General features: G+C 42.8%; 1 protein-coding gene across 3 annotated transcripts; it reads left to right on the forward strand.

The window, feature by feature from the left end:
- PAFAH1B2 (platelet activating factor acetylhydrolase 1b catalytic subunit 2) lies at positions 1 to 26,713 on the forward strand. Of its 3 annotated transcripts, none has more exons than XM_019037270.4 (6): positions 1 to 165; positions 8,151 to 8,238; positions 15,602 to 15,691; positions 16,784 to 16,900; positions 19,453 to 19,575; positions 23,105 to 26,713. In XM_019037270.4, exons 2-6 carry the CDS (start codon positions 8,158 to 8,160, stop codon positions 23,381 to 23,383), a joined length of 690 nt encoding a protein of 229 aa, XP_018892815.1. In that variant the 5' UTR covers positions 1 to 165; positions 8,151 to 8,157; the 3' UTR covers positions 23,384 to 26,713. The 3 variants fall into 3 exon arrangements, with proteins under 3 accessions (XP_018892815.1, XP_055210986.1, XP_055210987.1); XM_055355012.2 differs by having other exon boundaries at positions 11 to 165; positions 21,713 to 26,713; XM_055355011.2 differs by lacking the exon at positions 8,151 to 8,238 and having other exon boundaries at positions 7 to 165.

Raw genomic sequence — 26,713 nt, forward strand, 5'->3', positions numbered from 1 at the left:
GCCATTTGCCTGAGTGGCAGGGGAACCGGAAGTGGAGGAGCTGCTGCTGGTGCTGGGGCCGGAGGAGGGACGCGCCGGAGCGGGACCGACGGGACCGAGCGAGCGACCGACGCGCCACCCGCCGACGCCTCAGCCGCTTGGGGCCCGCACGGACCCTCTACTTCAGTGAGTGCATCCAGGGTCGCAGGGAACCGGTGGCTTAGAGGCAGGGGTCGGAAGGGGCTGCGAGGTGTTATTGTGAGAGGCCCGCGACCTCCCCTCCCCCACCGTTGCGGCCCCTCCCCCCACGCCGCCCCATCCACTTGGGGGGGCCTCGCGAGCGCGCGCCTTCTCTGCGGGCCCAGCGTCGGCTTCCCAGCAGCCGGCGCAGCTAGTTTTTGCTCTGAGAGCCCTTTCCCGACATTCCATACCGAAAGCTGTCGTTTCTCCTCAGCCGCCGGCCGGCGCCTCCACGGCCTTTCCCGGGAGGGTAGCGCGGCGGGCGCCCCGCCCCGCCCTGCCCTGCCGGGCCCACCCGCGGTAGGCCTTGCGCACCCCAGCTCGCCCCGGCCGGGCGCTGCAGCTCCTGCCCTGGTCTCCGCTGCTGCCTTTTCCCTTCATCACAGGGGTCTAACTTCTCACTCTTCTCTCCCCTCGCGTCTGGTCGGAGGCCAAAACCAGTTACTCCGTTGTGTTTTTACCGAGCACTTTTCCCTCCTCCTTTTGTTGAAAAATTTCAACTCTTTAGAAACTTCTCCGTTGCCTCTTAGGATGTGTTTATTCAAAAGGTGCATAGACCGTCACCACTCGGAAGGGATTATTTCTTGGAAGGCTTTCCAGCCCTCATCTCACCTTAGACATGAATGTGCTCGGAGCGGCTGGTGACCTGCCCAAGGTCGGCCAGCTAGATAAACCTGTCAGCGGAGAGGTTTGGGGGGATGTTTTTTTCCTGGCTCACCGTCCGTTTGCCAGATCCGTGCCTTCTGGTCTACAGGTTTGATTGACCCGTTGCGTGGTGACTCATGCTTCTGCTTTTCATAGCTCGCAGGCCAGCGTTGCTTTTCAGAATTTATACACAAACTTAAGAACTAACACTCGGAGCTTTCGCCTCTTTGTAGAGCTTACCCGTAGAGAAAGGAAAGACCACCCGGATCCACCCTAGGACCTCATTTTGTACAGCTTGAAATTATGGGAAGGGGTTGGGCCGAGGGGTAAAGGTGTGGAGAAAGTGGAAGGAGAAAGTGCTTAAGATTGTCTTTGCCTTGGATGTGCCTTGTGTCTTTGGCTTCTTCTGGGCACGTTGTTCTGACATAAAGGTGGCCTCCTTGTGGGGGAGAAGGGGAGGATTAATTTGTTGGCTTGGGCATTTGATCATAAATTATGGAGGTGCTGGACCGGAGGAACCACCCACCAGCCCACGGAGGCTACCGGGCATTCAGGATAAGGGCCTCCTTCTTCTTCAGAATAACCATACCCACTCCCTCTGAAACAAAGTGGAGAGTCTTAGGTCTGAGTGGAAACTCTAAATCTTTTAATTCTTGGTTCAGCTTTCTTCATCTGTTTTCCTGGTTCAGACTAAAACATCTAACTCAGCTGGAGAAGTTATAACGCTTTGTTGTTGGACGTGGTTTCTCATTAAATACATTGCACTATGCTGGTATAAGCACTTGGAAATTCTAGTGCTGTATTGTCATAGTAAGTAGAGAATATAGAAAAGGCAGGAAAATCGTGCAAGTCGGTTACTCCTCGTCTTCCCAGAGAACTCACTTTAATGGACAACAGAGCTTCCCCTGGAGTACAGTCTGTTGTGGCAAATTAACAAAACTTGTTCTTCAGACCTTTTATTTGCCTTCTGCTTGGTCTTTCTTTCTTTCTTTTTTTTTTTTTGTGTGTGTGACGGAGTCTCAGTCTGTCGCCCAGGCTGGAGTGCAGTGGCGCGATCTCTACTCACTACAACCTCTGCCTCCCGGTTCAAGCTTATAGGCATGTGCCACCACACCCAGCTAATTTTGTATTTTTTTTTTTTTAGTAGAGACGGGGTTTCGCCATGTTGGCCAGGCAGGTCTTGAACTCCCGACCTCAAGTTATCCACCCGCCTCGGCCTCCCAAAGTGCTGGGATAACAGGCGCAGGAAACCCAAAGTCACTCAGAAGTTTGTGTCTTACCACTGGGTAGCTCTTAGTTCGTTCTTATTTTACGTGTCCATAAGAGCAGATAATTCTTCGTTTCAATTGGAAAGAATACAACAGCTGGAGCCTGAGCAACATGGCAAGACCTCGTCTCTACGAAATTTAAAAATTAGCCACGTGTGGTGGCGTGGGCCTGTAGTACCAGCTACTCTGGAAGGAAGAAATGGGAGGATCACTTGAGCCCAGGAGATCAAGGCTGCAGTTAGCTGTGTTACGCCACTTCACTCCAGCTAACGACTGACTGAGACCCTGTCGGGGTAAAAAACAAAAAACAAAACACAGCCGGCTGGGTGCTGTGACTCATGTCTGTAATTCCAGCACTTTGGGAGGCCAAGGCAGGAGGATCACTTGAGCCTAGGAGTTCAAGATCAGCCTGAACAATATGGTGAGGTCCCCATCTACAAAAAAAAAAAAAAAAAAAGGTCAGGCAGCTATTCGGGAGGATCGCTTGAGTGCAGGAGGCGGAAACTGCAGTGAGCCATGATTTCTCCACTGTGCTTCAGCCTGGGCATCAGAGTGAAGCCCTATCTCAAAAAAACAAAAAGCCGGCCGGGCGTGGTGGCTCACGGCTGTAATCCCAGCACTTTGGGAAGCCAAGGTGGGCGGATCACCTGATATCAGGAGTTTGAGACCACCCTGACCAATATGATGAAACCCCGTCTTCACTAAAAATACAAAAATTAGCTGGGCATGGTGGCAGGCACCTGTAATCCCAGTACTCGGGATGCTGAGACAGGAGAATTGCTTGAACCCGAGAGGCAGAGGTTGCAGTGAGCCAAGGTCGCGCCATTGTACTCCAGCCTGGGCAACGGGAGCGAAACTCTGTCTCAAAAAAAGAAAAGCCAGTTTAATTTTTATTTTTGAGACAGGGTCTTGCTCTGTCCCTGAGGCTGGAGTGCAGTGGCGCACCACCACCCCCAGCTAATTGTTGTGGTTTTTGTAGAGACAGAGTTTCACCATGTTACCCAGGCTGGTCTCAAACTCCTGGGCTCAAGCAGTCCACCTGCCTTAGTGTCCCAAAGTGCTGGGATTACAGGCGTGAGACACTGTACCTAGCCACAACAGTTTCTCTGATTTCCAAATTGTTTGAATCCTCTATATGCATAGTCTTCTAGGTTGTGCATTTCCAGCTTTGTTCTTAAAGAGGAGATTGTGTGAGTTTGTGGCTCAGTTTTTCTTTTCCTGGTGTTTAAAAATGTTACCAAGCCATGGGTATCAGTAAAACTGAAAGCTGCTTTGTAATAAGATTTTGATTGACAAAATAATACAAAATCAGAGTCAGAAGACACAAAGAAACACATTTCTGCTCAGATACTTTGCCATTGTAGGGGAAGAAGGATCACCTTGTATTCATAGCTATAGACAAAAAGACTGTGTAATTAGGAATATTTTGTAACCTCCCAGTTCTTCCTGCCTTGTAGCTTCAGATAAGTGACATTTTGTTCCTCGGTTTCTCTATGTGTATGCCTTTTTTATTTTCCCATGAAGAAATTTAGGGTTGAGATGGAAGTGTTTTGCTCAGGGTATCAGAATGCCATTAAATTTGGGTAGTAGAAAGTATAAGTGAAACAACTTAGTAAATTAGAATTAGAATTTATCTTTTTTTTCTTTTTTCTTTTTTTTTTTTTTTTTTAGATGGAGTCTTGCTCTGTCACCCAGAGTGGGGTACAGTGGTGTGATCTCTGCTCACTGCAACCTCCACCTACTGGGTTCAAGAGATTCTCATGCCTCAGCCTCCTGAGTAGCTGGGCTTACAAGTATGTGCCACCCAACCTGGCTAATCTTTTGTATTTTTAGTGGAGACAGGATTTCACCATGTTGGCCAGGCTGGTCTCGAACTCCTGACCTCAGGTGATCCTCCCGCCTTGGCCCCCCAAAATGCTGGGATTACAGGTGTGAGCCACCATGCCCGGCCTCTATGTAGTCTTTTCTAATCAGAACATAATATCATTTGCTCAACAGTAGGCTTTGGAAGTCTATCACTCTGGTTTCAAATCCCACCTGTCCTGTGTTGTTTACCAGCTCTGCTGTCATGGAGAAGTTTCCTTAGGTCTCTCTGAGCATCATGATTATTTAAATAACAAAGCTCCTAGCACAGGGTCTGGTAAATAGTAAGTTCTTAATAAATGTTATTTTAGATACTGTTTGTCTGTTGGATGAACTCTGAAAATCCATACCCGTTTATTGAATTGTAGCTCTAAGTTGGGAGTGGTAGTGTGTGCCTGTAGTCCCAGCTACTTGGGAAGCTGAGGCAGGAGGATCACTTAAGCCTAGGAGTTTGAATCCAGCCTGGACAACATAGTGAGACCCTTCTCTTATAATAATAAAGAGATAGTATAATTTATATAGATCATTGGTCTTGAAAGAGTGTATGCACCTCTGGGGATGCATAAGATGATCCATTGGAATATAGGAAAAAAATCTCAGAACATTTATTTACTTAGAGACAAGGTCTCACTGTCACTCAGGCGGGAGTGCAGTAGCATGATCACAGCTCACTGCAGCCTCCACCTCCTGGGCTCAAGCGATTCTCCTCCCTCAGCCTCCCAAGTAGCTGGGATTACAGGCACGCACCACAACACCTGCCAATTTTTTTTTTTTTGTATTTTTAGTAGAGATGGATTTCGCCTTTTTGGTCAGGCTGGTCTTGAACTTCTGACCTCAGGTAATCTACCTGCCTCGGGCTCCCAAAGTGTTAGGATTACAGGCATGAGCCACTGCGCCCAGCCCAAGCAATCCTCCTGACTCAGCTTGCTGAGTAGCTGAGACTGCAGGCACTACCATGCCAGGCTAATTCACTTTTTGTAGAGACGGGGTCTCCTTATGTTGCCCAGGATAGTCTCAAACTCCCGGATTCAAGTCATCTTCCTGCCTTGGCCTCCCAGAGTGCTGAGATTATAAGTGTGAGCCGCCACACCTGGCTAAAATCTAACTTTTAAAAGAATTTAATTTAAAAAAAGTTTTCTAATCTTTTTTTTTTTTTTTTTTGAGATGGAGTCTCGCTCTGTCCCCCAGGCTGGAGTGCAGTGGCACGATCTCGGCTTACTGCAAGCTCGGCCTCCCAGGTTCACGCCATTCTCCTGCCTCAGCCTCCCGAGTAGCTGGGACTACAGGTGCCCGTCACCACGCCCAGCTAATTTTTTTTTTTGTATTTTTAGTAGATACGGGGTTTCACCATGTTAGCCAGGATGGTCTCGATCTCCTGACCTCGTGATCTGCCTGCCTCGGCCTCCCAAAGTGCTGGGATTACAGGTGTGAGCCACTGTGCCCGGCCAGAAGTTTTCTAATCTATAAAAGGAAAAAATAGGCTTCACTATAATTTAAGATTCACATGAACAGTAATTGGCATGTTTATATACAAATGTGTAGGTAGTGGGGTGCATTTCAAAAATACGCTAGGCTGGGCAGGATTCTAGGCCGAGCTCAGGAGTTCAAGACCAGTCTGGGCAACATGGAGAAACCTTGTCTGTATAAAAGAAAAATAGAAAAGTTAGCTGGGTGTGGCGGTGTATGCCTGTAGTCCTGGCTACAGGCCAGGACTTCACCTCAAAAACAAGAAAAAGACCTTGTCTCAAAAAACTTTTATTAACATGTAAGTTTTAATTTGATTTAAGCCTAGAATTGAACTTAGACCCAAATAAACTTTTATGTAGAAAGTATAGAATGTTTTACTGGTTTAAAAATAAAGCAAAACCTCCCACACTGTTTAAATTAATAATTTTTTGGTTGTTGTTTGTTTGAGATGAAGTCTTGCTCTGTTGCTGCAACTTCCGCCTCCCAGGTTCCAGCGATTCTCCTGCCCCAGTCTCCTGAGTAGCTGCAGCTTACAGGCGTGTTCCACCATGCCCGGCTAATTTTTGTATTTTTTGTAGAGACGGGGGTTTCACCATGTTGGCCAGGCTGGTCTTGAACTCCTGACCTCAAGCGATCCACCTGCTTTGGCTTCCCAAAGTGCTAGGATTACAGGCATGAGCCACTGCACCCAGCCGATAATTTTTTTTTTTTTTTTGAAATCATGATGATATTCTAGTATCATTTAGAACTGAGCTAATTTGCATAATTAGTGTTAGTATTATTTGCTTCTGTAATTTATTTTTCTTGAGTGAAGGTATGCTTTCACGTTTGGGGCTTGGTACTTGGTGATTCTAAAAAACTACTGCCTTGGCAATGTAGTGTGTTTTGTGTACTCAGTAAATATGTATATTGAATGAATATAACTCGATCTTCTTTCTGAGAAAGCTTAGCTGTATTTGAGGATGGCAAGGGGAAGAAAAAGATTGCTTATATAGAAGATGACCTCCTTTTCTTCAGGAGATCGAGACCGTCCTGGTTAACACGGTGAAACCCCGTCTCTACTAAAAATACAAAAAAATTAGCCGGGCATGGTGGCGGGCGCTTGTAGTCCCAGCTACTTGGGAGGCTGAGGCAGGAGAATGGCGTGAACCCAGGAGGCGGAGCTTGCAGTGACCCGAGATTGCGCCACTGCACTCCAGCCTCAGTGACAGAGCAAGACTCCATCTCAGAAAAAAAAAAAAAAGATGACCTTCTTTTCTATAAACCGCAAAACCGCAGATTTTTTTCTTTTTCATAGTCCTTTGCATTTGGAGCTTAATGTTTCTATTGTATATTCTGCAGAATTGATTGAAAGTAGTCTGGTTTCTTATTTGTCTATTTATAGAAGATTAGCAGTTCTAATTTTGCCGAATTTTACTTGCTAGATGACATATTTGGACTCATCATTACTAAAATTTTTTCTTTTCTTTTTTTTTTTTTTTTTTTTTGAGATGGAGTCTGGCTCTGTCACCCAGGCTGGAGTGCAGTGGTATGATTTCGGCTCACTGCAACCTCCGCCTCCCAGGTTCAAGTGATTCTCCTACCTCAGTCTCCCGAGTAGCTGGGACTACAGGTGCATGCCACCACGTCCAGCTAATTTTTTGTATTTTTAGTAGAGACGGGGTTTCACCGTGTTGGCCAGGATGGTCTCAATCTCCTGACCTTGTGACCTGCCTGCCTCGGCCTCCCAAAGTGCTGGGATTACAGGCGTGAGCCACCGCACCCAGCCATCATTTCTAAAATTTTCTTAGTGGAAACTTACAAAAATAAAAATACCTAGTAAACATTTGTCAAAAACCAGTGCCAAGGCCTATGACTACTTTTGTCATAATCTGTACTACAGTTATTTGTGTGATGTTTATTTAGTAACCAGTGGATTATAATCATTGCAGTAGTAATTCTGTAAGTGTTTTTTTTTTTTTTTTTTTTGAGACAGTCTTGCTCAGTCGCCCAGGCTGGAGTGCAGTGGCACAATCTCGGCTCACTGCAAGCTCCGCCTGCACCTCCTGGGTTCATGCCATTCTTCTGCCTCAGCCTCCCAAGTAGCTGGGACTACAGGCGCCCGCCACCTCACCCGGCTAATTTTTTTGTATTTTTAGTAGAGGCAGGGTTTCACCATGTTAGCCAGGATGGTCTTGATCTCCTGACCTCGTGATCCACCTGCCGCCTAGCCTCCCAAAGTGCTGGGATTACAGGCGTGAGCCGCTGTGCAGGGCCAGTAATTCTGTAACTCTTAACAGTAGTAAGTGTGTAACTCTTAACAGCTGAAAAGCCTCTGATGTAGATTTTATTGTACTGTAAGTGTCTAATAACTCCTTGTGTCACTTGGTACTTACAGTAACATATAATCACAAAAAACTAATATAGGTATAAAGTATATACTTGGAGGAGATTTTTTAAATGTACTGCACTGCAACTAAGTCATATTCAAAGCTGTCTGGCAGTTTAGTGGTGCTATCTTTATGGGACTTAGTCATGTTCTGGAATTCATCTCTACAGAAAGTAATTGTTTCTGTTTAGTTTCCCAATTGTTTCTAGGCAAACCACATAAAACTTTAATTATTATTTAAAGCCTGATGTGTATAATATTTAAATGGTAACAAACCTTCCTGTTAACAAATGAAACATGACATAGACATTTTTTCTCAGGTGTAGAATGAGCCAAGGAGACTCAAACCCAGCAGCTATTCCGCATGCAGCAGAAGATATTCAAGGAGATGACCGATGGATGTCTCAGGTAAAAGGAAGTGCATGTGTATCATTCACATGAGTTGAGTCTCCAGTTTTTTGTCTGTTTTGTTTTAGTTTTTGAGACAAGGTCTCACTGTGTTGCCCATGCTGACCTCAAACTGCAGGGCTCAAGTGATCCTCCCACTTCAGCCTCCCATATAGCTGGGACTAGTGGCACATATCAGTATGCCTGGCTTCTTCAATTTTTTTAAGGTCTTTTGACCAAAACTGCAAAGGGGCAATTTAAAAAAAAAAAAAAATAAACTCTAGGCTGGGCATGGTGGCTCACGCCTGTAATCCCAACACTTTGGGAGGCCGAGGTGGGCGGATCACAAGGTCAGGAGTTTGAGACCAGACTGGCCAATATGGTGAAACCCGTCTCTACTAAAAATAAGTTAGCTGGGTGTGGTGGCAGGCGCCTGTAGTCCCAGTTACTGAGGAGGCTGAGGCAGGAGAATCGCTTGAACCCAGGAGGCGGAGGTTGCAGTGAGCCGAGATTGTGCCACTGCACTCCAGCCTGGCAACAGAGCAAGACTGCATCTCAAAACAAACAAAAAAACTGTAACCTTGTGACCCGTGACAGGTTGTACAAAGGGGGATTTTAATAGTCAACAAGAATTTGTTACTGTAAGTAAAAATGTAATGTTACAAATGTCCTGCCTCTTCACCATTCTGATGTTGGAACTGGGAAATATTTTAAGTTTTTTTATTTTGCAGTAATTTCAAAACTACACAGATGTTACAGAAATTTAGAAAGAAGTATCTTCATCTAGACTCACCAATTGTTAACATTTTACCGTATCTGCCTAATTATTGTGTCTGTATCTATTTTGTTTTAGTTTTTTTGTTGTTGTTGTTGTTGATTTTTTGAGATGGAGTCTCACTCTTGCCCAGGCTGGAGTGCAGTGGTGCAATCTTGGCTCACTGCAGCCTCCACCCTCCTGCCACCCTGGGTTCAAGATATTCTTGTGTCTTAGCCTCCCAAGTAGCTGGGATTACAGGCGCCCGCCACCACGCTCAGCTAATTTTTGTATTTTTAGTAGAGACAGGGTTTTGCCATGTTGGCCAGGCTGGTTTCAAACTCCTGACCTCAAGTGATCTGCCTGTCTAGGTCTCCCAAAGTGCTGGGATTACAGGCATGAGCCACCATGCCCTGCTGTGTCTATATCTATTTCTATATGTATATACTAACGTAGTGGGTTTTTCTGAAGCATTTGCACTCATTTCCCTTACCCCTGAATATTTCAGCATGTTTTCTTAAAAACAAGGACTTTTCTTAAATAACTACAGGATAGTTATTAAAATCATGAAATGTAATATTGATATAATACTATTATTACTTAATCCAAAGACCATATTCCGATTTCTCCAGTTGTCCCAATATTTTTTTTTCAAGACAGGGCAGTATACAGTGGCTCATGCCTGTAATCCCAGCACGTTGGGAGGCCAAGGCAGGTTGGGAAGTCAAGGCGGGAGGATCACTTGAGCCCAGGATATCAAGGCTACAATGAACTATAATTGTGCCACTGCACTATAGCCTGGGTGACAGATTGAGACCTTATCTCAAAAAGAAAAAAAAAGAAGTATACCACAGTTGATTTGCCCATTTTCTCTTTCATGGACATCTGGATCATTTATACCTTTATGAATAGTAACTAGGCCAGGAGTAGTGACTCACACCTGTAATCTCAGCACTTTGGGAAGCTGAGGCAGGTGAATCGCTTGAGCCCAGGAGTTCAAGACGAAGGAAAGGAAAAGAAAAGAAAAGTAGTAACTAAACTAGATATCTTCATTATTCTTAAGTTAATAGGCTTCAATGAGCCCTGGCTGTAGAAAATTCAGTCAAATGGAAGAAAAACACAAATATTTTAAAAATTTTTTGGAGACAGAATCTTGCTCTGTCAAGCATGCTGGAGTGCAGTGGCACCATTACAGCTTGCACCGTTACTGCAGCCTTGGCTTCCCGGGCTTAAGTGATCCACTGCCGCTTCTCAAGTAGCTGGGATGACAGGTGCATGCCACCATGCCGGGCTAATTTTTTTTATTATTTTTTGTGGAGATAGGGTCTCACTATATTGCCCAGGCTGATGATCTTGAACTCTTGGCCTCAAGTGATCCTCCTGCCTCAGCCTCCCAAAGTGTTGGGATTACAGGCATGAGCCACCGTGCCTGACTTTAAAAATCTTTTAAGCATTGCATACTGAAATATTTATACTTGGAATGATATATCCTCAGTTTGCTTCAAAATAGTCTGGGGATGGAGTGGGGCAGTAGTTGGGAGTATGACTGAAATAATGCAGGCCATGAATGATTGCTGTAGCTGGTAATTGATACATGGAGGTTTATTCTCTCTGAATGGAGATGTTATTCTCTCTGCTTTTGTATACATTTGATATTTTCCGTAATAAAAAGGTTTTGTTTTGTTTTTGTTTTTGAGATGGAGTCTCACTGTGTTACCCAGGCTGAAGTGCGGTGGTGTGATCTTGGCTCGCTGCAACTTCTACCTCCTGAATAGCTGGGATTACAGGCACCCACCTCCATGCCCGGCTAATTTTTGTGTTTTTTTAGTAGAGACGAGGTTTCCCCATGTTGGTCAAGCTGGTCTTGAACTCCTGACCTCAGGTGATCCACGCACCTTAGCCTCCCAAAATGCTGGGATTACAGGCGTGAGCCACCACATCCCTGGCCTAAAAGGTTTTCTTAAGGGTAGTGTTGAAAGACTTGCCAAATATAATAGAAATCGTATCAAAACATATTAACCAGAAAAATAAGGCTCAGCAGCAGACTAAGGAAAATAAACACAATAAATATTATAGATGAAGCATAGATACCTTATATTATCAATAAAAATATCCTAAAGGAACTAATACATAAGTATTTCAGTAGACATGATAGGAAGTGTAACTTTGTTTCCAAAAAGTGTAAATTAAAACATTAGGAAGAGAAAGAGAGAAACGTTAATATCTAATTCAGATTCAAGTACAGTAAAACCAGTTCTAATATATTGCTGGAGTCCTTACAGATTGGTATATAGCCCTTTTGTTAAGAATTTGGAAATATGTCCAAAATCCATAAAAATACTGATTTCCTTTGACTAAGAATTTCCAATGTAGGAAAAATTATATATATATATATCCCTTTATCACACTTATTAGATTCACAAAAAGAGGCCACTGGCAAGTCTGTCCACAGGAAGAAGAATGTGACCTGGTAGGCTGAGGCAAGAGGATTGCCTAAGCACAGGAGTTCAAGACCAGCCTCGGCAACATAGACCCTCATTCCCCTCACCCCCCAAAAAAGCAAACAAAAATGTGTCGTTGAGTGCATTCAGTAGAGTATATTAGGTGTAGTGGCTCATACCTGTAGTCCCAGCACTTTGGGAGGCTGAGGCCAGTAGATTGTTTGAGGCCAGAAGTGCAGCCTAGGAAACACACCAAGACCCTGATTCAACAAAAAATAGAAAAAAAAATTCACTGGGCATGGTGGTGTGTGCCTGTAGTCCCAGCTACTGGGGAGGCCAAGGCAGGAGGATTGCTTGAGTCTGGGAGTTTGAGGCTGTAGTAAGCTGTGATCATGCACTGCACTCCACCCTCGGTGACAGAGCAAGACCCTGTCTCTAAAAAAGAATATATGGCCATTAAAAGTTACGATTATAAAAACTGCGTTGCTACATAGAAAAATGGTTCTAGTATGATGTTAAGTGCAACTGTAATGGCTACCATTTATCAAGTACCTAGTGGGTGCCAGTCGATAGCTGGGACTCTTTAACAACTCTAAAACGGAGTTGCCAGCAGATGTTAAAACCAAGACACAAATTATGTACTTTCTTAAGATCACTGGACTGGAAAGTAGGTAAACTAGAATTTGAATGTTGGTTTTTCTGGCCCCAGACATAGTGCCAGAAAGAGGTGTCCATGATGCTTAAACTATGTAAAAGGGGTAACAGGACATGAAAAAAGATGAGGAGAAAATACTCAAGCATGGTCATAGTTACTAGGTTAAGGTGGTAGGATTATAGATGTGTTGTTTTGGTCCTTTCTATTTTTCCAAATTTATTACAACTATTACATTTTAGGAGAAAAGTACTAGAACCTTTAGCATAGCAGTCTTAAATTCCACGACACTCTACAAATGCAAGCTATTTTATTGGTGTTGAAAGGTAGTTGGGGCCGGGCGCGGTGGCTCAGGCCTGTAATCTCTCAGCACCTTGGGAGGCAGAGGTGAGTGGATCACTTGAGTTCCAGACCAGCCTGGGAAACATAGCAAAACCCCATCTCTACAAAAAAATGCCAAAAATAAAAGCCGGATATGGTGAAATGCGCCTGAGGCTGAGGCAGGGAGGATCACGTAAGCCCTCCCCAGCCTGAGCCTGGGAGATTGGGGCTGCAGTGAGCTGCCTCTCATAGCTGCCACTGTACTCCAGTAGTCTGAGTGACAGAGTGAAACCCTGTCTCAAAATCTCAAAAAAAAAAAAAAAAAAAAAAGGTAGTTGGTACTACAGTACCTGCAATAGGGAGTTGACATGATAGGGAAAAGCACCTTTTCATTAAACTTTTATTCTTTCTCATATCTCCTCAGTTTAAAAGTATTTACTGAAACAATAGTAATTTTTAAAATACGTGTTTGCACAAAATGTGGAAGCAAGGAAAAAGCTGTCCCTAATCCTGTCACCCTAAGAGAGGAAGTGTTTTGTTTTCTTTTTTAAAATAAATAAATGAATATATATATATAGTTTGTTTGTTTGTTTGTTTGGTTGTTTAATTAGAGATGTGGTTTTGCCATGTTGCCCAGGCTGGTCTTGAACTCCTGAGCTCATGTGATCTGCTCACTTTGGCTTCACAAAGGCCTAGGATTACAGGCGTGAGCTGCCACACCTGACCAGAGGTGTTTTCATAATCTGTAAAATTATTTCCAGAAGTATTTTTGTCACTTTACACTTCACCTGTGGATGAATATCTGAGTTTTACCACAGCCTCATCTGCATTGGTATTGTCAACAGAAATACTTAAATAGTAACTCTTCCTTAATTCCTAAGGGAAACAAAGTTGAATATAGAGTTTGAGAAAAGGAAACAGCGTTGGAAACCTAGGCATGATAGAGCATTCCTGTAGTCCTAGCTAGTTGGGAGGCTAAGGCAGGAGGGTCACTTGAGCCCAGGAATTCAGTCCAGTCTGGGCAACATAGTGAGACCCCATCTTTGGGAAAAAAAGAGAGTAGGCCTTTTCCTAGACCTACATTACAGACCTAGAGCATTGTATAAATTTGTTTAAGGGATGAATATAAAAGTTTAAACTGGTCTGGCACGGTAGCTCACGCCTGTAATCCCAGCACTTTTGGAGGCTGAGGCAGGTGGATCACCTGAGTTCAGGAGTTCGAGACCAGCCTGACCAACATGGTGAAACCCCGTCTCTACTAAAAATACAAAAATTAGCTGGGCATGGTGGTGGGCGCCTGTAATCCCAGCTACTCGGGAGGCTGAGGCACAAAAATCGGTTGAACCCGGGAGGTGGAGGTTGCAGTGAGCTAAGATCGCGCCACTACACTCCAGCCTGAGTGATAGAGTGAGATTCCATCTCCAAAAAGTAAAATAAAAAGTTTAAACTATGTTCTTTAGCATTGATGAGTAAAATTTGTTTTCTTTTTTCTTTCTTTCTTTTCTTCATAGCGAAGGGGTCTCATGATGTTGCCCAGGCTGGTCTCGAATGCCTGGGCTCAAGCTATCCTTCACACCTTGGCCTCCTAAAGTGCTAAGATTATGGACATGAGCCACCACACCTGGCCAAAATCCATTTTAGAGAGTGTCTTGTGCCTTTATAACAGAAAGAGGCACTCTGGGAGGAGATTATCACTGTTTATAAACTTGGATTTGACTGAAAAGGATTGAGTCCTAGTTTGCCAGTGTCTCACATTTGGAAGTTAACAGATATTTTCAAAGTCTGCATTCAAATAAAATACATGGATCCTCATTGGATCATAGTTGAAAAAGTGATATAATACTTTATTGAACTCTTGGAGCCATTTGAAAAATTGAATGTTATGGGATTGTTTCTTTTCCTAGTTATGATAATAGTTTGTGGGCTTTTTTTTTTTTTTTTTTTTTTTAAGATGGAGTTTCGCTCTTGTCGCCTAGGCTGGAGTGTAATGGCACGATCCCGGCTCACTGCAACCTCCGTCTCCCAGGTTCAGGCGATTCTCCTGCCTTAGTCTCCTGAGTAGCTGGGACTACAGGCACCCGCCACCACACCTGGCTAATTTTTGTATTATTATTAGAGGCGGGGTTTCACCATGTTGGCCGGGCTGGTCTCAAACTCCCAACCTCAGGTGATCTGCCCACCCTGGCCTCCCAAAGTGCTGGGATTACCGGCGTGAGCCACTGCACCACTTGGTTTTATAAGAGGATGTTCTTACTCTTAGGAGATGCTTGCTGATTAGGGTGAAGAATCATAATGTTTGCATTCTACTTCACAAGTGGTCCAGCAAACATGCACACATGCATAGAAACAAAGCAAACATGGGAAAATACTATTAGTTGTTGAATACAAGAGGCAGATAGATGTATATGTGTTCATTGTAATATGTCAACTTTCTGTGTATCTACAATTTTATTAAAGTTTGAGGAAAAGATAAACTTCTAAACAGCATGTTACATGTATTTTTCTATTCTGGTTTCAGTAGAATTCTCGGTTTCTTGAGAGTACTAGAATGCTCAGTATGGTAAGGGTGAGAAGAAAGTTCAAACAGTAATTTATAGAATGAGAGGAATAAGCTTTGGGGATAGACTAAAAAAAAATGTTCAACAACAGTAACTGGTTGAACAGCTGTTCTTTCTAGGCCAAGAAGTCTCACAGGGAAAGAAATATCAGTTTGTTTTTTTATTAAAAAAATTTTTTTTTGGCTAGATGTGTGGCTCACACCTGTAATCCCAGCACTTTGGAAGGCTAAGGTGGGCAGATTGCTTGAGCTCCGGAGTTCAAGACCAGCCTGGGCAACATGGTAAAACCTCGTCTCTACAAAAAAATAGAAAAAATTAGCCAGGCATGGTGGCATGAGCCTATAGTCCCAGCTATTCAGGTGACTGAGGTGGGAAGATGACTTGAGCACCTGAAGCAGAAGTTGCAGTGAGCCAAGATCACGCCACTGTACTCCAGCCTGGGTGAGAGAGCCAGACCCTGTCTTAGAAAAAAAAAAAGAAAGAAAAAAGTTGTTTTTGTAGAGATGGGATCTTGATATATTACCCAGGCTGATCTCAAACTCCTGACCTCAAGTTATTCTCCTGTCCTGGCCTCCCAAAATGTTGAGAGTACAAGCATGGGCCACCACACCCAGCCAGAAGTGCCAGTTAATAATTTTTTTTTTCTTCTTCAAACCAGCACAACAGATTTGTTTTGGACTGTAAAGACAAAGAGCCTGATGTACTGTTCGTGGGAGACTCCATGGTGCAGTTAATGCAGCAATATGAGGTAAAGGTGGAAGGGATGAGCGTGGTTCGTGGCTACTCATGTATATCCATTCATTACTAACAGACTTTCATTCTGAGCTGAACTTACTTATTTGTGAGTCTTAGAGAAGTCCTAATTGAGGTTATAAGAGAATCAAAGCTACCTAAAGGGATTTTCTTTTCTTTCTTTTAACTTGGCCATGTTCTGATCTGAAGCATTGTTTATAATGAAACTTCCTCTTCTACTCTGGTTTCCAAGAGGCTTGATGTTATGTTTGTTTACGTTTGCTCTACTCAGATTGTCAAGTTATTATTTGTATCTTAGTATTTCCTATTTGTATTTGCTAATAACATTTATCCTAGTCATGATTCTTATTTATATTTTGCCATTTTCCTATTTCATATATTTTTGTAGTAAGCTATTGCCAATCTTCTTTTAGGGTTTAGGCATTCTTCCATGGGAAATTTATTAGTTTTTTTATTTTTTAATTTATTTTTTTGAGACAGAGTCCCGCTCCATCGTCGAGGCTGGAGTGCAGTGGCACAATCTCAGGCTCAAGAGATTCTCATACCTCAGCCCCTGAGTAGTTGGGATTATAGGCATGTGCCACCATGCCTGACTGATTTTTGTATTTTTAGTAGAGACGGGGCTTCACTATGTTGGCCAGGCTGGTCTCGAACTCTTGGCCTCAAATGGGCCACTGTGCCCAGCCCCAAGGGAAATTTAAAAGAAAAGATAGCTTTTTTTTTTTTTTTTTTTTAAGCTCTAGCACTCTAAATTTCTTCATCTCTTGTTTCTACTTCACCCTGTTTCTGTAGTTCAGTAAGTGGAAAGGAGGGTTTGTTGAGTTGACAGCTTAATTATTAATGTTGGTACCTTTTAGGGGGCATCAGATTGAGTTGTGACTCATTTCTTGAGCTGAGACCTAAGGCTGCATTAAGAACTGAGTTACACAATGGTATCTTCAAAGCCCTTAAACAGTGAGTGTCACACCATTGCAGTGTTATCTTTGAATACAGAAAAAGGAAATTAATGCCTTGCAACACATTGCAGTCGAAAGATTAAACTTTCCCCTAGTTTTAGCTACACTAAATCAAGTTTTTCTTTTTTTAGATATGGCGAGAGCTTTTTTCCCCACTTCATGCACTGAATTTTGGAATTGGGGGAGATACAACAAGACATGTTTTGTGGAGACTAAAGAATGGAGAACTGGAGAATATTAAGCCTAAGGTGAAATGAAAGTTACTTGTCAATGTCATTAATCTTAAGTCTGTTTTGGATAGTTAAATTGTCTGAAACTGTAAAAAAAAAAATTGCTTCTTTAAAGACCTATTTCACTATTTTTTTCGTGCCTCTTGAAGGTAAATGATACTGTCATTGCTTGAGAATATGCCAAAATATATGATTAAGAAGCTAGTGAATTGTTTGCCTATTGGGTTGTATTTATAGTTGTTATAATTACTTTCTTAAGTTGAAGGAAGAGTTTTTTGTTTTTTTTTTTGAGATGGAGTCTTGCTCTGTCACCCAGGCTAGAGTGCAGTGGTGTGATCTCAGCTCACTGCAACCTCTGCCTCCTGGGTTCAAGCGATGCTCCTGCCTCAGCCTCCCGAGTAGCTGGGATTACAGGCGCCGCCACTGTGCCCAGCTAATTTTTGTATTTTTGGTAGAGATGGGGTTTCACCATCTTGGCCAGGCTGGTCTTGAACTCATGACCTTGTGATCCACCTGCTTCGGCCTCCCAAAAGTGCTGGAGAATTACAAGCATGAGCCACCGCTCCTGGCTGAAGGAAGAGATTTGATGCTAATGAGGTATGCTATTCTGTGGAATGCGTAGATCTCGGGCAGTATGAGGGAAAACTGCTCAGAGATGGGCCATGGGAGCAGGGCCATGATTAACTTTAGGAAGTAATTTTGGATCTGTTTAACCATATAAACAGGTCAGTAATCGAGGCCTGCAAGTTCGTCTGAAGAAAATTAGAAGCAGATGTGAACAAATGAACATTTCTACCCAGTATCTTATATCATAAATACTCTGAGTTGGCACACTGTATATAATTGTTTCAGCTCCCAAAAAAGAACAAAAACTGAGCCCTGACAAAACGTGCTTTCATTGAAAGTTGTTTGTTTTAAGACAGGTTCTCAGGTTCTCTCTGTTGCCCAAACTAGAATGCAGTGGCATGATTATAGCTCACTGTAACCTCAAACTGTTGGACTCGGATGATCCTATGGCCTCAGCCTCCCAAATAGCTAGGACTGCAGGCATGTGCCACCATGCTCAGCTAATTTTTAAATTTCTTTTTGTAGACAGGGTCTTGGTCTTGTTATGTTGCCTAGGCTGGTGTCAAACTCCTGGCCTCAGATGATGATCCTCCCGCCCCGGCCTCCTAAAATACTGGGATTATAGGCTTGAGCTACCATGCGAGACTGTGATTTTTTTTTTTTTTTCTCTAAAGAGAAAAACTTGATGGATCAGCGTGGTGGGTTATGCCTGTAATCCTAGCACTTTGGGAGGCTGAGGCACACAGATCACTTGAGGCTAGGAGTTCACGACCACCCTAGCCAGCATGGTGAAACCCTGTCTCTAGATTAAAAAAAAAAAAAAAAAAAAAGCCAGGCATGGTGTCACACACCTGTAATTCTAGCTACTTAGGAAGCTGAGGCAGGAGAATCACTTGAACCCGTGAGATGGAGGTTGCAGTGAGCCAGGATCACACCACTGCACTCCAGGCTGGGTGACAGAGCAAGACTCCGTTTCAAAAATAAATAAATAGAAAAATTTGTTAAAGTTGCATCCAGCCTCCACCTCTGTGACTCTTTTCCTTGAGTGTACCTGTGTATTTATACCATGACAGGTTCTTGCCGTGTCACCCAGGCTGGAGTGCAGTGGCATGATCATGCCTCACTTGCAGTCTTGAACTCCTGGGCTGAAGCAATCTTCCCACCTCAGTGTCCCAAAGCATTGAGATTATAGATGTGACTCACTGTGCCTGGCCAGGTTTTATTTTTATACAGTTTATTAATCTTTTTTGTATAATTTTTGGATTTTGAGAAATCAGCTTCCTGCTGCATGATGATATAATTCTCTCGTTTCCTCCTAGTACAATTTTACCACTTAAATATTATTCCCCTTGGAATTTATCCCGATATATGATACGAGGCATAAATCAATACATTAAGATTTCTGCCCTGGCTGAGTGTGGTGGCTCAACATTTGTAATCCCAGCATTTTGGGAGGCCAAAGAAAGATGGATTGAGCCCAGGAGTTTAAGACCAGCCTGGGCAATATAGCATGACCCTCTATCTCTTAAAAGAAAATTTAATAGGATAGCTGCCCAGTTGAAGTTAGCCAACACCATTTGAAAAGTTTATCTTTCCTTCTTTGCTTTTTGAAATAAGATTTTCAGCCGGGCGTGGTGGCTCACACCTGTAATCCCAGCACTTTGGGATGCCAAGGTGGGTGGATTACCTGAGGTCAGGAGTTTGAGACCAGCCTGGGCAACGTGGTGAAACCCCGGTCTCTACTAAAAATACAAAAATTAGCTGGGCGTGGCGGCACATGCCTGTAGTCCCAGCTACTCGGGAGGCTGAGGCAGGAGAATCACTTGAACCTGGGAGGCGGAGGTTGCAGTGAGCCGAAATGGTGCCACCGCACTACAGTCTGGGTGATAGAGCGAGACCCCATCTCAAAAAAAAAAAAAAAAAAGATTTTCATCTAAATGTTGGACGTTCCTTTATTCCTAGGTATTTATCTTCTCCTTCCCCCCTTTTTTCTTCAATTGCAGGTCATTGTTGTCTGGGTAGGAACGAATAACCACGAAAATACAGCAGAAGAAGTAGCAGGTGGGATCGAGGCCATTGTACAACTTATCAACACAAGGCAGCCACAGGCCAAAATCATTGTATTGGTATGTAGTCTTTGGTGGGTAGAGAGTTTGTTATCTTTAGGTCAGCTGAGGAATCTTTTTAGAAATGTGATTGCTCGTGAATATTAGAGAACCTTGAGGTGGAAGCAGTTTATCATACTTTCGTTGACTTCTTCTTTAATGTATTTTACTGTCTTACTGGTTTCATCATTCCCCATACCAGCTGTGGGGCCATCTTTTATCCACGCATCCTTGTTTAGAAGTATGGAAGCCGTGGCCAGGCGCTGTGGCTCACGCCTGTAGTCCCGGCACTTTGGGAGGCCAAGGCGGGCGGATCATGAGGCCAGGAGATCGAGTCCATCCTGGCTAACACGGTGAAGCCCTGTCTCTACTAAAAATACAAAAAATTAGCCGGGTGTGGTGGTAGGCGCCTGTAGTCCCAGCTACTCGGGAGGCCGAGGCAGGAGAATGGCGTGAACTTGGGAGGCAGAGCTTACAGTGAGCAGAGGTTGTGCCGCTGCACTCCAGCCTGGGTGACAGAGCGAGACTCCGTCTCAAAAAAAAAAAAAAAGTATGGAAGCCGTTTGGTGCCTCAGTACCCCTTTTTTTGGCCTCCATAATTTTTTGCACAATTGCACATGAGATTTGTCTGAATCCTGAGTCTTTTTATGAGACCTATATTCGGATTACTTTGTAAATGTCCTGTTCTACTGCTAATATGTTAAAGGTGGTATATTAGACATTCTGATCTTCTCTAAAACATAAAAAATTTCATCAGCAAGAAAATGGATACTTTATAGTTGTACCCTGAACAGAAAGGTGCTACCCTTTTGTAGAATTAAAGCATTAACTCTTCATGGTCTCAAAGGTGAACAGCTGTCTGTTTCAGTATGAAAGTCTAGCTGTAGGCCGGGTGTGGTGGCTCATGTCTGTAATCCCAGCACTTTGGGAGGCCGAGGCGGGTGGATCACAAGGTCAGGATTTCAAGACCAGTCTGGCCAAGATGGTGAAACTTCGTCTCTGCTAAAAATACAAAAAAATTAGCTGGGCGTGGTGGCACATGCCTGTAATCCCAGCTATTCGGGAGGCTGAAACAGAGAATTTCTTTTTTCTTTTTTTTTTTTGAGACAGAGTCTCGCTCTGTCGCCTAGGCTGGAGTGCAGTGGCGTGATCTCGGCTCACTGCAAGCTCGGCCTCCCGGGTTCACACCATTCTCCTGCCTCAGCCTCCCGAGTAGCTGGGACTACAGGCGCCCGCCACCACACCCGGCTAATTTTTTGTATTTTTAGTAGAGGTGGGTTTCACCGTGTTAGCCATGGTCTCGATCTCCTGACCTTGTGATCTGCCTGCCTCGGCCTCCCAAAGTGCTGGGATTACAGACGTGAGCCATCATGCCTGGCCGAAGCAGAGAATTTTTTAAACCTGGGAGGTGGAGGTTGCAGTGAGCCGAGATCGCGCCACTGCACTCCAGCCTGGGCAACAGAGCAAAACTCCGTCTCAAAAAAAAAAAAAAAAGTCCAGCTGTAGATATTCTTAGTCAGTTTGAAACATGTTTTAGCAAAATCTGATATAAATTTAGTTCTTTAGTGAGATGGTGTTAGGAAGATAGTCATTTATTCAAAAAACCTGAGGATCACTGTGTACAAGGCACTATCCTAGTTCTTGAGCATACAAAAATGAGTAAGACATAGTTTCGGTCTCAAGGAGCTCACAGTCTAGTGTATGGAGACAGCAACACAGATTTATACTGTGTGCTGTTTAGAGTAAGGTGAAAACGTGTTTAACAAAAGTTGATATCTGCATTTAAAGACTTCATTGGTTTCCAGACAAATAGGGAAAGAAGAAAGGTATTATAGAAAAATAAAGAGAATTGAGCAAAGGCTTGTACATGTATGTGTTTGTTGGGTGAGCAGAGGAGGCTGCATAAAGTTTGAGCCTGGGATGGTTAGGAGAAAGAGGCCACAACCAGGTCATGTAGGATTTTTTTGTTTTTTTGTTTTTTTTTAATTTGAGATGGAGTCTCGCTCTACTGCCCAGGCTGGAGTGCAGTGGCGTGATCTTAGCTCACTGCAACCTCCGCCTCCCGGGTTCAAGTGATTTTTCTGCCTCAAACTCCCAAGTAGCTGGAACTACAGGCGCATGCCACCATACCCGGCTAATTTTTGTTTGTTTTTGGTAGAAACGGGGTTTCACCATATTGGCAAGGCTGGTCTCGAACTCCTGACCTCGTTCGTGATCTGCCCGCCTCAGCCTCCCAAAGTGCTGGGATTACAGGCGTGAGCCACTGCGCCAGACCAGGTCATGTAGGAATTCATATGCTGTTGGGATGTTTGGATTTTATCCACAGTTGCTGGGGGGCCAGATCTTTTTTATTACAAGGCATTTCATTTACTTGTTGAGGTACTTATTTATACCTGCCTTATTCCAGAAAGGATTGTGTTAAGAGTCCACCTGTTAAGTACAGTGACTAGTACATAGTATTTGCTTAGGAAATATTTGTTGTATGAATGTTGCTCAATAAGCCTTCCATATTCTTTGTTTTTAAATTGGATATACAGAAGTGTTAATTATGGTGTTGTCCATAATACTAAAACATTGGAAATAACCTAAATGGTAGTATCATGGAAATGATTGTATAAGTCATTGAATATGATAGCAGTAATCACATTACAATTATGAGGGCTGTGTGCAAACAGACTTTATGGTGTATTTAAGTGAAAATGTTTTTGAATTGCTTTGCTGGGCATGGTAGCTCATGCCTAATCCTAGTATATATGCAATTGGAAAAGGGCTACAAGGAGACAAAATTAAAACAGTTATTCCAGGGTTATTCCAGGGTGAATAGCTCTGATTCATCAAGACAGCATTCATTCCACCTCTTTTTCTCATAGTATATTGTGGTGTAAGTTCCATGTGGCATTAATATATGATGTGTATCTATGAGCTTGATTATTCTGACAGCCAAATGGAGAATGGGTTGAAGGGTAGACAACGTTGGAGGTGGGAAGACCAATCAGGAGGTTTTATAGTAATTAAGATGATTGGAGGTAAGTTCCTGAGCTATAGCAGTGTATATAATCAGGATGGAGACAAGAAAATGACATTTAGGATGCAAAAGTTGAGTAATTTAATGATAAATAAATAAGATATGGGATGTGAGACTTGCAGATGTTGGAATGACCAGTTGATAAAGAGGAAGAGCATAGTTTAATGAATTGCTTTTGGATCAGTTGGGAGTGCCTTGGGAACATTTAAATTTCTTTCTGTAGCTAGAAGTTTAATATGTAATTCTGAAGCTCTAGGAAGAGATCTGGCTAAAGTATTTAGAGTAGTGGGCCAGAGGACAGGTCCTTGAAGAATACCAACAGTTAAGGGACAGGAGGAAGGGAACCCATGAAAAAACTAAGAAGAAATGGTTAGCTTTCATTCAAAACAGTATTTTCCAATGTTTCACAAATCAAAGGTGTAGAAAGTGCCAAATGGAGATATTCCAGGAATATCTGAAGTTATAAATAATAAGTAGAGAAAAATAAGTGAATCTTCTAATTTAATGTTTTCCACTGTGCCCCAGGGTTTGTTACCTCGAGGTGAGAAACCCAATCCTTTGAGGCAAAAGAACGCCAAGGTGAACCAACTCCTCAAGGTTTCGCTGCCGAAGCTTGCCAACGTGCAGCTCCTGGATACCGACGGGGGTTTTGTGCACTCGGACGGTGCCATCTCCTGCCACGACATGTTTGATTTTCTGCATCTGACAGGAGGGGGCTATGCAAAGATCTGCAAACCCCTGCATGAACTGATCATGCAGTTGTTGGAGGAAACACCTGAGGAGAAACAAACCACCATTGCCTGACTGGCTCCTATCAGTGTTAATAGCATCTCAGCTTCCTCAGATCAGTTCTATCACTGGCACTACAGAATCCTTCTCTTTCTTAAGGCACTTTGCATTGTAGAATGTTCCTGGATGTTCATATCTAGTGTTTGAAGGGGAGGAGGGATTTAAACTGGTCCTGTACATAGAAGGTTTGTTTGACAGAGGAGAAAAATTAGCCAAGGAAGATTGTTGTTTAAATTCATTTGAAACCAGAAGGGGACTTTTTAGTTGTATGTGTAACACATTCATTGAATTATTATCACTGTTTTCTTAGGATGACATCAAGCCTAAATACTGAACAATATGAAGATTCTTTTCTTGGCCTTTCTGTGGATTATGTCATTATAATAATTATCAGAATCATTCTACTTGGCTTTAAAACATGTTTTCTCCAATTTTTTTAAGGTTTATAATTTAGCCTTTTGTTTTTATGTTGCTTAGATTCTTATGTATACTGAATATTTTCTTAACATGTAGCATCAGGTTGAACATGCTTGTCATTCATATATGGAAGATGCTATAGTTAGAAGTGAATTTGTTCTGCTTTCTTAATCTTTTCCATGCTTAGCAGTGAAAAACAGGTTTTGCCCCAGTAGAGGGATTCTTTGGAGGGTATTATTTTTTATGCTGCTGAATATCATGTCTATAATAGACCCGTGCATGCAGCCTTTCCTCCTTATTCCTCTTCATGCCCCCCTTTCCCCTTCATTCCCCCCGCCCCCCCCCGTCTTTTTTTTTTTTTTTTTTTTTTTTTGGTCCTTGTTGACATTACAAGCTTTTAACACATTTTTGACCTAGGAGCCCTGTTGCTGGAAGTATAGTCTCCAGCCAGTTACTCTCATGATAGTACTGCTATAAAACTCATTTTTGTGTGGTGTTCTGTGCTATAGAGTCTGTGTATTGCTGTTCATATTCGGAGTTCTGGTTTTGTTTTTCCCTTAAAACCTGTTAACAGTTTTTTTTGGGGGGTGGGGGGAATCAGAACTCTTGTTGCCCATTCCATAGCACCTGACATTATTTCAAGTTTTATAATATCTTAAGGTGTATATTTTATTTTTTTTATTGGCTTAGTTGTTTTTTGTTTTGTTTTGTTTGAGATGGAGTTTCACTGTTGCCCAGGCTGGGGTGCAGTGGTGTGATCTTGGCTCACTGCAGCCTCCACCTCCCGGGTTCAAATGATTCTCCTGCCTCAGCTTCCTGAGTAGCTGGGATTACAGGTGCATGCCACCATGCCCGGCTAATTTTTATATTTTTATTAGAGACAGGATTTCGCCATGTTGACCAGGCTGGTCTCGAACTCCTGACCTCAGGTGATCTGCCCGCCTTGGCCTCCCAAAGTGCTGGGATTACAGGCATGAGCCACCGTGCCTGGCCTTATTGGCTTAGTTTTTAAATTATCATCCAAAAATTTTGGGCCTTTTTCTGTGGGGAAACAAGTGAAGCTGCTCTTCAGCATAGACACTACCTTTATCCCATCATTTTAGTAAAAACTAGGTTTGTTTCACTTCTGAGGTGTCTTATTAATGTACTTCATCTGAGAATTTGTTGATCTTAATGTTTGAGCTATATAAGAACTGCCATTTTAAAAAATGGGATAATAGATGGTTTTATCAGTATACCTATGGAATATGTACAAACTGGATCTATAGATATTTTGAACTGGACCAGGTGGGTATTGAAGTAACCCATCAAAATATGCTCTGCAGTGATTCCACTTAATGTTTAAATTCAGTAACGTACTTGAAAGGCAAATTTCAGTGCTTTTGTATGTTGGAGGAGGGCTTACTGATGCGTGCTAAGACCGATTTCTGATTGAGGGATGAACCTTGGGCTCATTTTTTTCTTGTGAAGTCTCTTTCTAGAAAATTTTTTGGTTTTGTTCTTTTTAAAAAATACATACTTTTTTGAATGTATCATGTCTTCATTAACAACAGAAAATCCACATGGTGTTTACTAAACTTGTTTACGACATTAAAAATTTCCTTTTTATTTTTAGTAGCCCGGGTTGAGTTTTTCACAAGAGATTTTTTTCTTAGCTGAGGTATAGTTGTATAGCAAGAAGAATTAAGCCAGATTTTTGTGTGTGGAAAGACAGTTTTCTATCCAGGTCTTTTTCTGTTTGTCAGAAGGTGGGAGTATGGTCCAAATAAATCCATTAGGTTACTCCTGCAGCATGCGCTTTTAGCTTCTCTCTTGACTGAGGATCAAATATCCCTTTGTGAGCTGGCCCTCAGCTCCTTTGCTCATGTGTACAAACCTCAGATGTTACTACATTTTATATCTACCAGAGCTATTCAAGCAATAGTATTTGAACCACTAGCCTTTTAAATAAAATTCTGCCCCATACTGATGTGCAGATATTGAGTTCACTTTCATTTTTTGCCAGATTTCTTTGCACTACTTTAGGTAAAAATAGTTAATCTATTTTTCTTTGACATCCTAGTTTGCGTCAGTGACAGAACTTACTGCTTAGTCTTTGTACTTTTTAAAAAATCTATAAATTTAATGCACTGTCCAAGTGAAATGTCCTAGTTGTCATTGTGATTAAGGGGCCAACTTTCCAGGCAGCTAGCAGAGATACTATTCTCTTCCTCTCCCAGCAAATTTGTATTCCTTCGCCCACGCATTCCTGCTATACTAGATGGCAGCCAGTGATGGAACTATAAAGATGTCTGTGGTCATATCTTGAATGTGGCAGCTTGAAGATGTACTGCCACGGGTGATCTAGGGCAGGCTGTCTTCCAGTCCGTGTGTTCTCGGTTGCCGTAGACAGCGCTCTGGCTACCACCGTGAGGCTACTTGAGCTGTCAAGGGCATCTGCCTAAACCAGAATCTTTTGTCAGAAGCCTTAACCCAACAAAACAAATCTTGAGTAGCTCATGCCCGGCTCTTAGGAATTTTGTCTGTTTAAAAAAAAGTCCAACTTACTTTATTTTATTTTTTTAACCTAGTCACTGTTTACAATTGTATGCTAAAGCCTGAAATATTGTCTGTGCTGTGGTGTATGAGCATTGCCAACTTTATATTTATTGCAGTGAACAAGAAACTAAAAATATATGAAAATGAGGAGCATGTCCAAGCTCCTAAATCCGTGTGGGTGCATGTGGGAGAAGTGAGTTAGGGCCTCTTGAAAGGAGGCTTTTTGGAGACCCCAGGTTTCTTGGTGTTCCTGCTTGGGGATCACTGCTGCTAGCTGACTGGACCTCCCCATTGGAAGTTTGTGATTTTGCTTTGGCAAAGTTTCATTGACTAGTAGAACTCATTCTGTTTTAGTGTATATTTCAATATAAATGTAAACATTTTGCTCAA

The sequence above is a fragment of the Gorilla gorilla genome, chromosome 9 (assembly GCF_029281585.2).
Source record: "Gorilla gorilla gorilla isolate KB3781 chromosome 9, NHGRI_mGorGor1-v2.1_pri, whole genome shotgun sequence".
NCBI lineage: Eukaryota > Metazoa > Chordata > Mammalia > Primates > Hominidae > Gorilla > Gorilla gorilla.